Source organism: Oncorhynchus keta, chromosome 20 (genome assembly GCF_023373465.1).
Source record: "Oncorhynchus keta strain PuntledgeMale-10-30-2019 chromosome 20, Oket_V2, whole genome shotgun sequence".
Taxonomy (NCBI): Eukaryota; Metazoa; Chordata; class Actinopteri; order Salmoniformes; family Salmonidae; genus Oncorhynchus; species Oncorhynchus keta.
In genome coordinates, this window is record NC_068440.1 from 9024536 (window position 1) to 9040594 (window position 16059).

General features: G+C 42.8%; 1 protein-coding gene across 1 annotated transcript; it reads right to left on the bottom strand.

Moving 5' to 3' along the window:
• Nucleotides 1–247: 247 nt before the first annotated feature.
• Nucleotides 248–12898, bottom strand: LOC118399293 (uncharacterized). The gene is made up of 9 exons (XM_035795271.2): nt 12722–12898; nt 10925–10983; nt 10507–10527; nt 10070–10342; nt 9466–9765; nt 8969–9256; nt 8556–8734; nt 5324–5422; nt 248–5036 (listed from the first exon to the last, which is right to left on the bottom strand). Exons 2-9 carry the CDS (start codon nt 10968–10970, stop codon nt 4644–4646), a joined length of 1599 nt encoding a protein of 532 aa, XP_035651164.1. The 5' UTR covers nt 10971–10983; nt 12722–12898; the 3' UTR covers nt 248–4643.
• Nucleotides 12899–16059: the final 3161 nt, after the last annotated feature.

Genomic DNA, 16059 nt, shown 5'->3' on the forward strand with positions numbered 1-16059 from the left:
TTATATCACATCATCTTGTGTAACAATCTGTAGACACACCTCCAGTAGGCCCTGGGTCTACACATTACAGGAGGAAACTGGATTCACTTCCTGAATTTGACTTCATTATGGAAATGACTTGCCCAACCCTCCTACGCTAAGAATGTTCCCTAGTGAGTTTACCTCAGCTCAGTATTTTCATTATATTGGAATAATATTATTGCAGGCATGGCACTGACACAAGACACAATTATGGCATCCTTTTCCATCTGTTTCTTCAAAATCCTTTAATGGACATTGCTCATTCATTACAGAAGAAAAAAAATATTCCTAAAAATTCTGTGCATGATGCCAAAAGTATAACATTTTCGAAATGGTTAATTCTAGCACACAAGGGCATAGTTGTTCGTACGTGATAGCGAAGTATTATAAAAGTCAACGATAATATAGCTAGAGAGCCAACAGTATGAATTCTGGACTTAAACCTAACAGGCAAGTTTGGAAAGTAATTCATTTTAAATGAAACAAAACAATAAAATGCAATCATAATAACCAAGGTTAGCACGCATCATTTCATTTTCAGAAGCAGTTTTCCTGATTACATCTGACATCTTTTCCCACCAAGGTACCTGAAATAAACCTGCCAGGTATACCATTCAGCTGAATTCAGCTATGGACTTCGGCCTTGTGAACTCAACCCTGAAGTAGATCAAATGGACATAGATTGCTGAATACTAAATACTACTAATAATGAATTACTTTGTAATGAATGGTCATACTTTGTTGCCGAAATCCCACGCTTTCTACCTGTATATAGCATAAAGTCACTCTAGACTTACTCTCAACTCTGGTTGACCATTTGTTTTACATACCATGTTGGCTGACATCAATATTAAGGAAATAGAATCATTGTGAAAATTGCAGAGGTGATTTTGTAATGGCTTTTGCGGGTGACATGTACATTATTCCAGTCTGAGCCATAGTAATATTGACAATGAGAATACCTCTTTGACTGCATGAACAGACACCAAAAAGATAGTATTTACGTTGCAATTTAAATATGGCAGTATTCCTGCTGTCTCACAGGCAACCTACGGCTCAACATGCAGCAGTAGTTTTTGGGTACACTATAGCTGACAGCAGTTATCTGCATAAGAAGAAAAAAGTGTAATATCAGTTAAAGTAGTCGTGATACTAAGAGTTCTTATGAAATGTTCAAGCATGTCTAGCATTTTCTAAAAAACATTCTGAGGTGCCGATACTATCGTGTGATACTCTAGGTAGATGATGTGTGATGGAAAAGAGAGAAGAGAACGAGACAGAAAAATCGTCATTTTACTGCTATTATGTCTCCTCGATCACTCAGTCTAAGGCATCTCCTACATTACGTATATCATTATAACTACTGTGAACTTAGTGAAAGGATAAATTACCCAACTCAGGGATATAAAATATTGCATAACTTTGCAGTAAGAAACAGTATTGGCTATACACATGCAATATATCTCGGCTATATACAAGAGTGCTTGAAAGTGAGCTTTGGGTAAGATTTGTACGGTAAGATTTTTAGATATATATATCTTTGTTTTTCGGTGCTAAAGCGCAGATATTGCTCAAGATTCAATTAAAAATCAATCCCCCTTTAATTAGTTAAAATAGGAATGGGTCAAATGTACCTCATCAGACCATGGATCCAGTAGCTTGTTACCTGATATGAAAGGGATAGCTTTAAAGGTGGCTTTTACATTGTCTTTAGTCAAAGTTGTCATCAATTCTAAATAATTAGTGCAAATGAAACACCAATTGAACACACATCTATAAATACATTATATTCTACAAAACCAATATAAATAGCCGATAGAATAGCAACGATCAAGTAGCTACATCATATATGATGAATTTACACGTAAGATATTTATTTACGCTGTCCGACATTTTCATGTTGCATTAAAAACAATTTAACCTTAGTTTTCAACCAAAAAAAGGAACGTAGAATCATACTTTATATTTTGTCGGTAGTGTTATTTACAACAGCTGCAATTAAATTCATTTTGAACATTTTTGTTATACTTTCAACTGTTTCTCATGTTATATTTGTGCTTTGTCTTTCAGACACCAATCATGTCTGCCTTACTCAGTTGAGTTCCACTCACGGACATCCTAAATCGGTCACAACACGAGGTAGCGATATTGCTAGCAGACGCTGTCCCCCAACAACAACTATGCGGCGTCCCAACATTCCTGGGACTGTTACACCCCTTCATTCCCTTTGTTTTGACCTTTTTAACATGATCATGTGTACACACACCAATTATCGACACACAGAATACCCTCGTTAATAATATGCCGAACCTGAATGGACTAGAGTTGAAACCAATGGGAACCCTTAGTGGAATGGTTTGTCAGATGTTGTAATGGGTGTATTAATATAGTGTTACTGAAGCAAATGGGTGGTGGATGACTTTGCAATATATATTTGCAGCAAATGGACAGACGGACATCTCTCACTGATGTTATCTGAATGGTTGGCGAACGGTTCTGCGTTTTTCCTGTTCAGACTGAATACATTGAATAGATCCGGGATATTAGGCCTATTTTACAGTACAATTCTCATAGGACTTAATACAATAATCTTGACATTTCAACAGTTCAGCAACCACAGTGTTGGATTAAGAATCATGTTCTGTTTTGCATTGGGACTTTACCGCTTTCTTATAATCTAGTCGTGCATCCTCACCCATCTGAAATACAATGCGTTTGAAAAAATGTTGTACTGAATTGAGATTCTGGGTGGGATGATTGGTTCAAATAAATTAATCTGACAGTACCTAATGTGTTGAAAGGAAATGTGCAAACCTTCTCCCATAAAGACTTTGATGAATGCAGCGGCAAGTGCATTGAATCTTAATAACTTTGCTGGCTTTGATGGCGCGCCAATCTCAGTAAGCGACGTGTTTTCAGTATGTCAGGAAAGTTGGCTTAATCGCTAGCATTTATCAATTCAGCACTTAGTTCATTTTGGGCCGTGGAGTCAGGCAAAATAGGAATGAAAAAAGGGGGCTTCCCGAGTGGTGCAATTGGATACAAAAAGAAGGATGGGTGACATCATGCATTCATTGTCAATAGGTCTGCCTCATCATCTTATCACTCCTGAGTGTGTCTTTGCTTTATTAAAGGGCAACAATCTAAATGTTTAGGTCCCTTCCAACCAGAAGTCCCTGTTTCAAGGCTTTTTCTGCAGTGGCTGGGGTTGTAATGAGAAACATGCCCTTATGTAGATGGGTTCAAAATGGCGTGATGTTAAGTTGCTGTTGTATTAGTTCTGGGTCATTTGCGTTGCAAGCTAAGGGATGTTTAAAACATGTGTTTTACTGGATGATGTCATCAAAAGTGGCAGAGATTTGGACACCTTGTTACATGCCCAGGGACACTACAAGCTTTCTTGCATAGCATGGTGTTATTCAATCTACGAGGCTTGTATCAGTTATCAATAATTAGCTCTCCAACTCTGGTGTTCTATAGAGGCTATATGCTGAGAGTTGGTGCCAAAGCCTTCTGCCTTGCCTGTAATTTCTGTTATGTAATGAAATTGTAGCGGTATAGACCTATGTCAGAAACTATGGGCTTGTGGTTGTCAGAAGCATTATTTACCAAGATGTTTTTGAAAATAAAGTTGTCTTTATTGGTTTTGTTAGTCTAGTATTACAATTTTATTTGTAAAATTAAGTTGGTCTATTACCCTGGGCCTATGTCATACATTTTGCTGCTATGTCTATGGCCCCACATACAGTATCAGTGGTAGGGACATTCAATGCTAATAAGAAAGATGGATTAAATATGTTGTAGCTCTGTCAGAATTGTTATCATTTTTGTCATTATAGGAAATCTGGGATACATTTTTACAGGATTATTTAAAACATTTTTTACTTTGATATCAGTGTGCACTCATTCCTTTTGGACATTTTAATCTTGCGTTTTCCCTTAGTCCACCAAGTTATCTTAGATATTATCTCTGAGTCTGTGGTTCTTAATACTTAGTACTATCAGTAATTGGTACTATCAATTCCCTCTTGGGCCAGCTAAGGATACATTCTAGCTTTAAGTCTAATTTAAAAACATGTGTAACGGGGGTCAGTGTGCTGTTAACAGCTTAGCTTCCTCCACAGTCCAACTGCCACATACTGGGCTCGAACCAGTGATCCTCTATTTCACAACACACGTGACCGCCCTCCTTGACAACATTCCAACGGGTTGAGCCACCCAGAAGATGCCAATTGGATGGCTCCATCCGCGACATTTCAACCTAGCTATGGCGTGAGCTGATGGTACGGTATGTTTTTAACTCCGTTACACATGCATTTCCTGTATGCACAGAATTCATGTGTTCTAATGAGCTAAGTTCTTGTATTTTTCCTCTTTAGAAAGTCTAGTGCATTTAGACTGGCTATTGTTACACCAAGTATTTTTTGTAGCTTTAGGTTAAAAAAAAGAAGCAATGATCGGGATTTGGGTTGTGTCTGTGTGAGTGGGGGAGTAATTGAGGCTGAAGAGTAAAGATTGTTAGGGTGTCCGGTGGTTTGTGTCTGACTTTTAGGAATACAATGCAGGTGCTCTCAGGTGATGGTGTTCTCTGCGGTGGCACTGGGAATCAATGGGCTGCTTGCTTAGTCGCCAGGCTCAGCAACACTGTCGGCTGCCTTAAGTCCTCCAGCCAGCTCGGCGCCCCTGGATGTCATTTCTGGCGTGCTGTCACCCATCAGGTCTTCTTCAGGGGCGTCGGCCTCAGAGCGGGCCTGGGTCACGAGGCTGGGGCTCATGGCCGAGTCGGGGTTCCGGTTGGCGCTTTGATCTCCCTCTGGGATGACAGTGGCTGCCACGCTGTCAGAGTTGTTGAGGAGCAGCTTGTGGGAGGTGAAGGTCTGGGGCACGTCCGTCTCGTATTCGCTGTCTAACGGGAGGCCGGAGGAGTTGAACTCTACCCCCGAGTCGCTCATCTCCAGGAAGTTCTTGTCCGAGGAGAGAGTGTGGTAGCGGCCTGCTTTAGATACCTCCAGACCCTGTGGAAGGAAAGTCGTGTGGGGGGAGGGGTGTGTAAAGAAAGGGTCAGCAGAAAAAAAGAACATGAATGATTCATGATGTTTCTGCAAATGTCGTTTAGGTACTGCTTGGCATGGAGGTTATTTTCAGCCTTTTATGGGAACATTACCCCCGTATTTCTGTTTATGTCTGTCTTTATTTAAAACATTTGCAATTGTAATGGTGGAACCTGTTTTTCTGTTGCAACTCAACACGCGCACCGGTAGGCAACTTCCCACCGCATAATGTTTCCCTGAGCCCTGCTTACCTTAATAGTGACCTCCGTGCTTTCTGTGGCATTGCTGTTGTCCCACGTAGACGTCAAAGTGGACTCCTCAGCGAACCGCGTATAGGCCTCTTGAACAACCTACCAACAACAGCACAAGAGGGTCGTATTTTAGCAGGAAACCATGGCAAGTACATTACAGTAGCAATCACAGGTTCACTTCATCATGTATACTGCGCGTCATAAAAAACACATACGGGTAAACAGGAGTTGGCGGGAAAGAAATGTACATGTACTGCACATTAAGCTCTTATATCGATGTATAAGATCGTAAGGTGTGTGTATATATAGAGAGTGACAAGTTGAGCGACTGGAGTTGTTGGTGTGAAAATAACACCCTGGAGGTTTAGAGGAGCAGGCTTCGGGGAGCCATCGTTCTTGAGGGACAAGGGAATCGCATTCTAGTGTGTATGTCAGGAGAGAGCGAGAGATGAGGTAGATCAATCGATTTTTATGTCGGAAACGCTCCGGAAACTGCTGTGGGGAGCGCAAAGGCAATCAGACAGGCTGTCCAGGTTTTTGTCGACCTAGTCTCCAGAAATCCATAATGAAGTGGGACATGAAGCCTCGCTGCATATTGATAGTGTCGTCTAAGCCTCCAGAGCAAACACCTTACAGGGGAATTAGAACAGTTGAGGCCCCTCACATCATGTCACAATATATACATGTAAGTTATCTACGGTACACCACTTTCAACCACAAAAATTTATAGCATCAGGTGTACAGAAATTACACAGACACACACGTAGACACAGACAAATAGAAACAAAAAGAAATGGCACAGCTTTGACACAAACGTCTGTTGGGCTAGTAGCTGATTAAGCAATAGAGTTCCCCTAAATTTTTGGCAATCAAGAATACAATCTTACTTGGACGTACAGTGTCGCATACTTTGAATAATTACTACAGTACTTGAATTGGCCCGGCTTCCCGAACCCAGATTAAGGCTGTAACTGGACTAAAAAGCATCCTCAACAGAGATTCACCGTTGAGCATGTGTTTTAGACCAGGAGTAATCTGAGTCCAGAGAACCCACCCAGTGTGTACTCTTAAACTACATGATGTCATAATGCCTAATGCTCTTGCTCGATGTACAGTACAGTAGTTATTTGATGCACTAATTCATGTCTATGAACTCATCTCCACAGTATTCCGTTACTAGAGAACACTAATTGCTATAATGCCGTACTGTACAGCTGTGATAATCTTAGTCCGGGTGGCAACTTAATCCAGTGTATTATACAGCCTAAACCCACATTATGTCTGTATACACTGCACGTAGGCTACTGTAAGTGTGCCACTAACTAGGTGGACATATGTACCACTGCATGTACCACTGCATATAATCAAGAAAACAAGCGGTAGATCTAGTCCAGTATCACCAAGCCAATTGATATGTTAATCGCCACTGCCCCGATTTTAGACAGACGCACAGTAGATTCACACACACACAAATCAGCACATACTCACACATACACATAAATACATGTTTACCTTGTAACTCTGCCCCCCCCCCCGAACAACAACATATGCATGTGTGCTTGAGAATAGCTGAATCGTATTGGACGGCTGCATCTGTATGCTTATTTGCACTGAGGCTATGCCTGCAGTTATCATGAATTATCATGAATGAGTAACTGCAGTTATTTGTCAGCTTGGAGATTTGGCGAAAGGAGGGAGGGGTGAGGAATGGATGGCACAGACAAATAATCACTGACGGTGGTAGGAGGCCCACACAGCATAGTGACGCTATGACCATCCCCAGAGCGTTAGTACAAACACCAATACAGATTCATCCACTTAACACTACGGAATGAAGCCAGAACACAGTTCTCTCACCAAGCAGAGGCTCCGTCTGAGGCTCCTTTAAGAGGGAGAAACGTAACCAAAGGCATATCGTTAACTAGATTTTCCCCAAACTTGTAATTAGGCTGACATCTATTGGGTGGACCAAATACATAAGGATTGAGATAAAGATGATGGGGGGACAATGGCAACATTGTGGGCTGCAAATGTACAAAACACTTCAAGTTGCCACTGATGGATTCTGCGATATGGAGCGAGCGATGATATATGTGTGATCTCATTGTGTGACAACGGCAACATTGTGGGCTGCAGACAAAACACTTGAAATGGCCACTGTGATGGAATCTGCCGTGTGGAGAGAGTGATGACTAATGATATGTGGATGATCTCATTTTGTGTGATTCAAAGCGCCACACATCCAGGAATCCGACATTGGGCAGGCAGGTTTTGTTCCATGGTGAATTCCAGCGAATTAACAAACGTAAATTAGGACCTTAAGTGTAGTTAAAGCTATATATCTGAGACTAAAAGACGAACACAGGAATACACTCTAAGGAAAAGAGAGTGGGACAGACAAAGGTGCACACAAACACTCACAAATACAGTTAGATGTCCACTGACATCTTTCTTTGACCATATTTAAAAGTGATCATTTTACAGAATGACATGTTGTTTTCCTTACCCTTGTAAGCAGTCTATGGACAAGGTATGACAGCAACGCATGCTTTAGCTTTGTTCAACTTTTTAGCATTTGTGGCACAAATCCAATGCAAGTCAATGGGAACAACGTCAACATTGTCATGTCCAAATCATCTCTAAGTAACTACACGGAGTCGCAAAACCCATTTTAAGATACTTTAGGATGATTTGGACATATACTCATGTTGTTCGCATTGACTTGCATTGGAGTCGTGCCACTAATGCTAAACGTTTAGCAGTTGAAACAGCGGCCAGGTAAACTAAACCAAAGCATGGGTTGCCGTCATACCTTGTACATAGACTGCTTACAGGGTAAGGAATCCAATATGTCTCACTATCCCTCTAAGAGGGGTTACCATCACCGATATTTCTCTAACAATCACTTTGCATTCTGCGACCTGTGTCATAGCAATATAGCATTTTCATTTTGGAATCATATTGAGCCATTGTCGCAGTGTGCTATGTTCTACGAGGATATTAGGCTTACAATCAGAGTAACATGGTTCAAGAATACTCATGAATAACCAAAACGTGAAAACTGCGCTCTTGAAGAGACAATGGCCGATAATTGTTCATAAATGTAGGTGTTTCGACATGAGAATAGCACACAGGTTTGATAAATCAGATGCTGCCTAACTATAGTATAAGGGTTGCATCGTGGGGTCTTGAAGTGTTCACCCCTGTTGAGGAAGCGTTTTGGGTGAGTCACCTTGACGAATGCGTCTCCATCCCCCTTGCCCGCCTGCTGGGCGATGAGGGCAATTTGCCGCGCCTTCTCCGCCCGACGGCGCACACTGGTCAGGCAGGAGAACAGGCACACCAGCAAGAGGAGGACCAGGAAGCCCAGTAAGGAGAGGATTGCAACATACAGCGTGGGTAACTTATACGCTAAAAGAGAGAGGGAGGATGGAGGAAGGAAAGGGAAGACAAGGAGGAAAGGAACACCAAGAAAAGAGGAGAGATGGATGACGGAGGAAAGTTCCAACATGAAAACAACAGAGTGAAATAGACAGTCCGATCGATGACAATAACAAGAAAGAGAAAGGAAAGACCATTAAAAGGGGTGATACATGGATCCATATGCTAAAGCCCTAGTCTCCTCTCTGACAACCCACGGTTTACCTTCTACCTTCAGGTAGATGTTGGTCACAGGGAACCCCAACAGGTCTGTCACTCTGAAGAGCCCCATGTCACTGAACCGGACCCTCTCCAGAATGCACATGGAGCCTTCTACAGTCAGCCTGCCGTCCAGTGAAGGGTCCAACGGCACCACCAGCTCTCCTTGCTCCAGTATGACCCGGTCCTTCCGGTCCCAGTCTGGAGTGTACAGGAGGTTGACTTTGGTGTGGTCCACAAACAGGTTGATCTTCAAAGTACTGCCATATGATAGGTGGACGAAGTTCTGGTGCTCTTTGGAACAAAGGGTCGGGACAAAAAAAGGATCAACGTTGTCAAATAGTTGTGTTTGCTCTTACCTTGGCCTGTGTCTTTCAAGCTTTGTTTACCATATTTTGGCCACACCACTAACCACAATTTCAAAACCGCTGGATCAAGTATTATCTCCCTTCCATCTCTGACATTGACCACTCCCTCTCGGACTGTGGTCTTCCTCCTCTCACCTTTCACGTTCAGGCATGACCTCCTCCTGACCCTCCCGTCGCGGTCCAGTACGGTGAAGCTACCTTCGTCTGTCCCCTGCACCATGCTTAGAGTCACCCTTTTCTCGGACACACTCAGACGGCCCTTGTACTCTTCCGCGGGGATGGAAGTCTGGTTGAGCAGCACCACCGCCGGTGGCTCCGTGGTCTGATTGGCCTGGGCTTGACTGGGCCTGAACTCCAGGGTGATAGGGCCCAAGATGTCGCTGAGCGGGATGTGGTATGTCTCACCGTACTTAACCACCTGCTCCAGCGCGCAATCTGCCAGGGAGCACACAACAGCACAGTACTGTCACTCTGGGCTCAGGGGGAGTATTTTATTCCTATACAGTTGCACTTGCATCAGAACAGTGATCGTAATCGATTGCAGGCAAAAGAAATGCAAGGAGCTCTCATTTAGATCGATATCTGCGTCTAAGAAATACAATCTTAGACAGTGAATGTATTGGATAAACACCGATAAGTAGGAGGATACAAACAATTCGATTGCAACGTTAGAAGAAAAGTTTGAAGAATTAAAAGGACAGAAGATTATTTAACTGTACAGTGATTGGAAGAACAGTACCCCTGACGAGGAGGAGGATGTGTTTGACATCGGCAGGCGCCTCGGTGTTCTTGATCACGTACATGCCCTCGTCCTCCTCCCCCACATCCTCCAGGATGAGGTGCTTGAGGGAGTTGAGCTGGGCCCGGTGGCCCACCACCCGCCCGTCCCTCATGAGGACCACCTCGTCGGTTGGGTTGGAGGCGGGCTTGAAGAGAACCTCAGTGCTGTCTAGGGATGGGAGTGGGATGTGCACATCCTCGCCGAAAAAAGCAATCTTGTGTTCTTCTTTGGCTGAAGACAGAGAATGGAAAGGAGGGTGGAGATTGATAAGGGGACTCAAGATTATAAGGAATAATATGTCCGAATCAGGGAAACGTTAGTGATGGTATTCATATTCAATCTTCAGGTTTTGACAGTCATAGACAGAATAAACTGTAGATCATGCATGACTTTACCTTTCAGGGAAGCAGTCAGAACTGTAGAGTAAAAGAGAGGTTTATTTTAGTATTACTTTATGTTCTTTGTCAAAGATCCTTCAAGAAGTTAGAAATTCTTTGTTCTGCTGGAAGAGAAACCACAGAACTTGGCAAATATCTCAAAGCGTTTGCAATGTAAATGCCCTAGATTCTCACCGCCAAAAATAGAACTGCTGTCAACAACATCAAACCCTCCATAAATTAATGAGGGGGGAAAGGAACAGATAATAAATGACTCTAGCAATTTTGTACTCATGTGAATAAAATCTGATGTAATCATGTGACTGTGTCAAACTTTGCTTTATGCTCTTTCAACCTCTCGACCTAAATCCCTGGTGACTAATTCATTTACATTACATTTAACATTTACATTTAAGTCATTCTCCAATATACTTACCAGTGCAGAACATGGCTCCAAACACAGCAACACCAATTATTTTCATCTTGATTGAATCTCTGAAAACACCAAATAAAAAGTTTTTTTTTTTTTACAGCAGGATATTGCTTATCTAAATATGGATTTAATTATTATACATGCATGTAGAGCTATGAAGATTTACTAAACATAATAGGGTATAGTTTCAATCTGGACATGAAGAGCTCATATTCAATCATGTACTCCCAGTAAATTCTACTGTAACTGAAGAAAAAAAGCCCAAAAAAACAAGGTGTCTGCAGTGGTATTGACATCATTTCCCGAGGTTAACAGGAGTGGCTTGTAGTTCCCCAGGGCATTAGTCAGCTCTTTTGTGTGATGATGAGGCTGACCCCCATTAGACTAGAGTGGACATGAGCCCAGGCTCAGCCCACCATTCTGCTTACAGTGACAGGAGATGGGAAGGAGAAGGAGTTAAGTGGCTCCAAAGATCTAGCGTACAACCATGAAAGAACACAGAGTGCTGTTTAGCAAGCATTGCCTCTTTCAGCGGCATAAATTCAGAAATTACAGCACTAGCTCTTCCCTATTTGCATCTCATATTCAGGACGATCAAAGTGTAGCCAGAGTTTTGAAAGCAAATTATTTACAATGGGTTGTCTTTAGTATCTGAGAAGAAGGATGCTAATCTACGTTCGAGTGAAGCTTGCCTTGAGCCTGTCGCATGCAATAACAATGTACATCAATCAGAACTCTGAAAGGTCAGGAGTCTATTTAACAAATTCAGAGCTGAAATTGTTCACCCCAATTTCTCGCACATATATCATCAGTTTGACATCCGCGTGCTGCTCTTCCTCCACTACACACTCTCGCGCGAGCAGCATCCTCTTTCTTGTGCTATCTCTCTGTAAAACAGTGTGCAGTCTTATACACCGGTGGTGCGACAAGGGTGTGTCACGCTCCGCTGCATGGGCTGTCCCAACAAGATAATACACTGTGGTAATGATGATGACTATATTGCTCTGAGGAATCTGAAAGACATAGAGAAGACTCCTCCTCGCTCCAGTTAGGATTTCTGTCACGCGTGTGGATTTGTATTCTCTCTTCAATACAGTGAATATGTGATCATACCAAACACTTACTCAGCGACTATGCTACATTTGCCATCTGTCGTTCCCATGAATTACGAAGCGTAACGATTGGGTGTCCAGTCAGGGTGTCCACGCATTAACGCATTGGGCAGGACATCAGACGAATAATGAAGAATCACCAATTTCACATTGAACTACCTACCATTCGTTCATCAATTACATAAACGATTGAGGGGGGTGAGGGGTGGACGAACCCTCCTCATAGTGTTTGTTCTGTTGTTCATTGTAAGGATATAGGCTACAATATGTAGATGCAGAGAGGGCGTCCAACCTTCCCAAATAGCATAAGTAGCCTATGAAATGCTGCCTGGTGCCCAACAATAGTCATTGTCCCCGTTTCTATTTTCTATTATTAGCCTTTGTTTATGGGAAGTGCAATACTCTACATGTAAAATAATAATGCTTTTTTAAAATGTGTTCTAGGTGAAGATGAAGGTAATTAATTACTGTCATCCTACCCGATTCTGCTGCGTTATTACCGGTAACACGCCCTAAATCGCACATATTGGATATAGCTGTTAGACATGCATAAAAAAACAGCCAAAATATCAGCCAGCAAACGAAAAAACGTTCCAATTTAACCCATACATTTCCCGGTAAAAAAAGAAAGAAAAAACGCTAGAACTGAGCAGATACCAATGAATCATAATTCGATGCTGGTAAATACCTTTCAGACAGGCTTGGATCCGAAAACAGCAGATGGGACGGGCGGGGTATAGGAAGTAGGGTTTTCTGCTAAATGATTATGTTTTCTTCTTAATATCGTCCCCCTCTCCCTCATCCCCAACCCGTCAAATAAAGGGACTTCAATGGTGTTACGAATCGGGATTATCTGGAGAGCCTCGGTAGGTGTCGGTTTGTGGTCTATTAAAGATCGGTGGAGCTCGTGCAATTTCGTTAGAATCCGGACTCCGGAGGTTCGGCTTTGCATTATATCCCTTTATAAACAAGGTGGTTCGAGCCTTGAATGCTGATTGGCTGACAGCCATGGTATATCAGACCATATACTGTTAAAGGTCCCCAAAGCACACACATCCCTGGGTCGCTCCTCTTTTCAGTTCGCTGCAGCTAGCGACTGGAACGAGCTGCAACAAACATTCAAACTGGACAGTTTTATCTCAATCTCTTCATTCAAAGACTCAATCATGAACACTCTTACTGACAGTTATGGCTGCTTTGTGTGAAGTATTGTCTCTTCCTTCTTGCCCTTTGTGCTGTTGTCTGTGCCCAATGATGTTTGTACCATGTTTTGTGCTCCTACCATGTTGTGTTGCTACCATGTTGTTGTTATGGTGTGTTGCTACCATGCTGTGTTTTTTATTTATTTGATTTTTTATTTAACTTTTATTTAACCAGGTAGGCCAGTTGAGAACAAGTTGTCTTTTACAACTGTGACCTGGCCAAGATAAAGCAAAGCAGTGCGACAAAAACAACAACACAGAGTTACACATAAACAAACGTACAGTCAATGACACAATAGAAATATATATATATACAGTGTGTGCAAATGTAGAAGTTTAGGGAGGTAGGCAATAAATAGGCCATAGAGGCAAAATAATTACAATTTAGCATTAACACTGGAGTGATAGATGTGCAGATGATGATGTGCAAGTAGAGATACTGGGATGCAAAAGAGCAAAAAGTTAAATAACAATATGGGGATGAGGTAGTTGAGTGTGCTATTTACATATTGGCTGTGTACAGGTACAGTGATCGGTAAGCTGCTCTGACAGCTGATGCTTAAAGTTAGAGAGGGAGATATAAGTCTCCAGCTTCAGTGATTTTTGCAATTCACTCCAGTCATTGGCAGCAGAGAACAGGAAGGAAAGGGGGCCAAAGGAGGTGTTGGCTTTGGGGATGACCAGTGAAATACACCTGCTGGAGTGCGTGCTACGGGTGGGTGTTGCTATGGTGACTAGTGAGCTGAGATAAGGCAGGGCTTTACCTAGCAAAGACTTATAGATTTTTTTTATTTTTTTTTTATGACCTGGATCCAGTGGGTTTGGCGACAAATATGTAGCGAGGGCCAGCCAACGAGAGCATACATGTTGCAGTGGTGGGTAGTATATGGGGCTTTGGTGACAAAACGGATGGCACTGTGATAGACTACATCCAAGTTGCTGAGTAGAGTGCTGGAGGATATTTTGTAAATGACATCGCCAAAGTCATGGATTGGTAGGATAGTCAGTTTTACGAGGGTCTGTTTGGCAACATGAGTGAAGGATGCTTTGTTTGCGAAATAGGAAGCCAATTCTAGATTTAATTTTGGATTGGAGATGCTTAATGTGAGTCTGGAAGGAGAGTTTGCAGTCTAACCAGACACCGTGGTATTTGTAGTTGTCCACAGAGTCAGAACTGTCCATAGTGATGCTAGGCGGGTGCGGGAGGCAATCGGTTGAAGAGCATGCATTTAGTTTTACTAGCATTTAAAAGCAGTAGGAGGCCACTGAAGGAGTGTTGTATGGCATTGAAGCTCGTTTGGAGGTTTGTTAACACAGTGTCCAAAGAACGGCCAGATGTATACAGAATGGTGTCGTCTGCATAGAGATGGATCAGAGAATCACCAGCAGGAGCAACATCACTGAGATATATAGAAAAAAGAGTCAGCCAGAGATTTGAACCCTGTGGCACCCCCATAGAGACTGCCAGATGTCCGAACAACAGGCCCCCCCCGATTTGGCACACTGAACTCTATCAGAGAAGTAGTTGGTGAACCTGGCGAGGCAGTCATTTGAGAAACCAAGGCTATTGAGTCTGCTGATAAGAACACGGTGATTGACAGAGTTGAAAGCCTTGGCCAGGTCGATGAAGACGGCTGCACAGTACTGTCTTTTATCGATGCCGGTTATGATATCGTTTAGGACCTTGAGCGTGGCTGAGGTGCACCCATGACCAGCTCGGAAACCAGATTGGATAGTGGAGAAGGTATGGTGGGATTCAAAATGGTCGGTGATCTGTTTGTTAACTTGGCTTTCAAAGATTTTAGAAAGGCAGGGCAGGATGGATATAGGTCTATAAAAGTTTGGGTCTAGATTGTCTCCCCCTGTCACGCCCTGGTCGAAGTAATGTATGTTTGTCTTCATTTATTTGGTCAGGCCAGGGTGTGACATGGGTTATTGTGGTGCGTTTTTGTCATGGGGGTTTTGTGGGGTGTCTAGCATAGTCTATGGCTGCCTGAGGCTGTTCTCAATCAGTGTCAGGTGATTATCGTTGTCTCTGATTGGGAACCATATTTAGGCAGCCATATTCTTTGAGTATGTCGTGGGTGATTGTTCCTATCTCTGTGTTAGTGTTCACCAGATAGGCTGTATAGGTTTTCACATTCCGTTTGTTGTTTTTGTATTGTTCATGTTTTTTCTTTATTAAAGATGTATCGAACTAACCACGCTGCATTTTGGTCCGACTCTCCTTCAACGGAAGAAAGCCGTTACACCCCCTTTGAAGAGGGGGATGACCATGGCAGCTTTCCAATCTTTGGGGATCTCAGACGATACGAAAGAGAGGTTGAACAGGCTAGTAAACAGGAGTTGCAAAAATTTTGGCAGATCATTTTAGAAAGAGAGGGTCCAGATTGTCTAGCCCAGCTGATTTGTAGGGATCCAGGTTTTGCAGCTCTTTCAGAACATCAGCTGTCTGGATTTGGGTGAAGGAGAAGCGGGGGGGGGGCTTGTGCAAGTTGCAGTGTTAGGGTGCAGAGCTGTTGGCCGGGGTAGGGGTAGCCAGGTGGAAAGCATGGCCAGCCGTAGAAAAATGCTTGTTGAAATTATCGATTATTGTAGATTTATCGGTGGTGACAGTGTTTCCTAGCCTCATTGCAGTGGGCTATTCGATGCTAATGCATAACTCCACAGGATGTTTTTGTGCTGGTCAAGGGCGGTCAACTCTGGGGTGAATCAAGGGCTATATCTGTTCTTAGTTCTGCATTTTTTGAATGGGGCATGCTTATTTAAGATGGTGAGGAAATCACTTTTAAAGAGCAACCAGGCACCCTCTACTGACGGGATG

What these genes read in the sequence shown, in the direction of transcription:
- LOC118399293 (XM_035795271.2), bottom strand. Translation starts at nt 10,970, where the DNA reads ATGAAAATAATTGGTGTTGCTGTGTTTGGAGCCATGTTCTGCACTG. An exon ending in GTCATGCCTGAACGTGAAAG is followed by an intron (nt 9,257 to 9,465) that starts GTGAGAGGAGGA and finishes TTTGTTCCAAAG; the next exon opens with AGCACCAGAACTTCGTCCAC. An exon ending in GCACGGAGGTCACTATTAAG is followed by an intron (nt 5,037 to 5,323) that starts GTAAGCAGGGCT and finishes TTCCTTCCACAG; the next exon opens with GGTCTGGAGGTATCTAAAGC.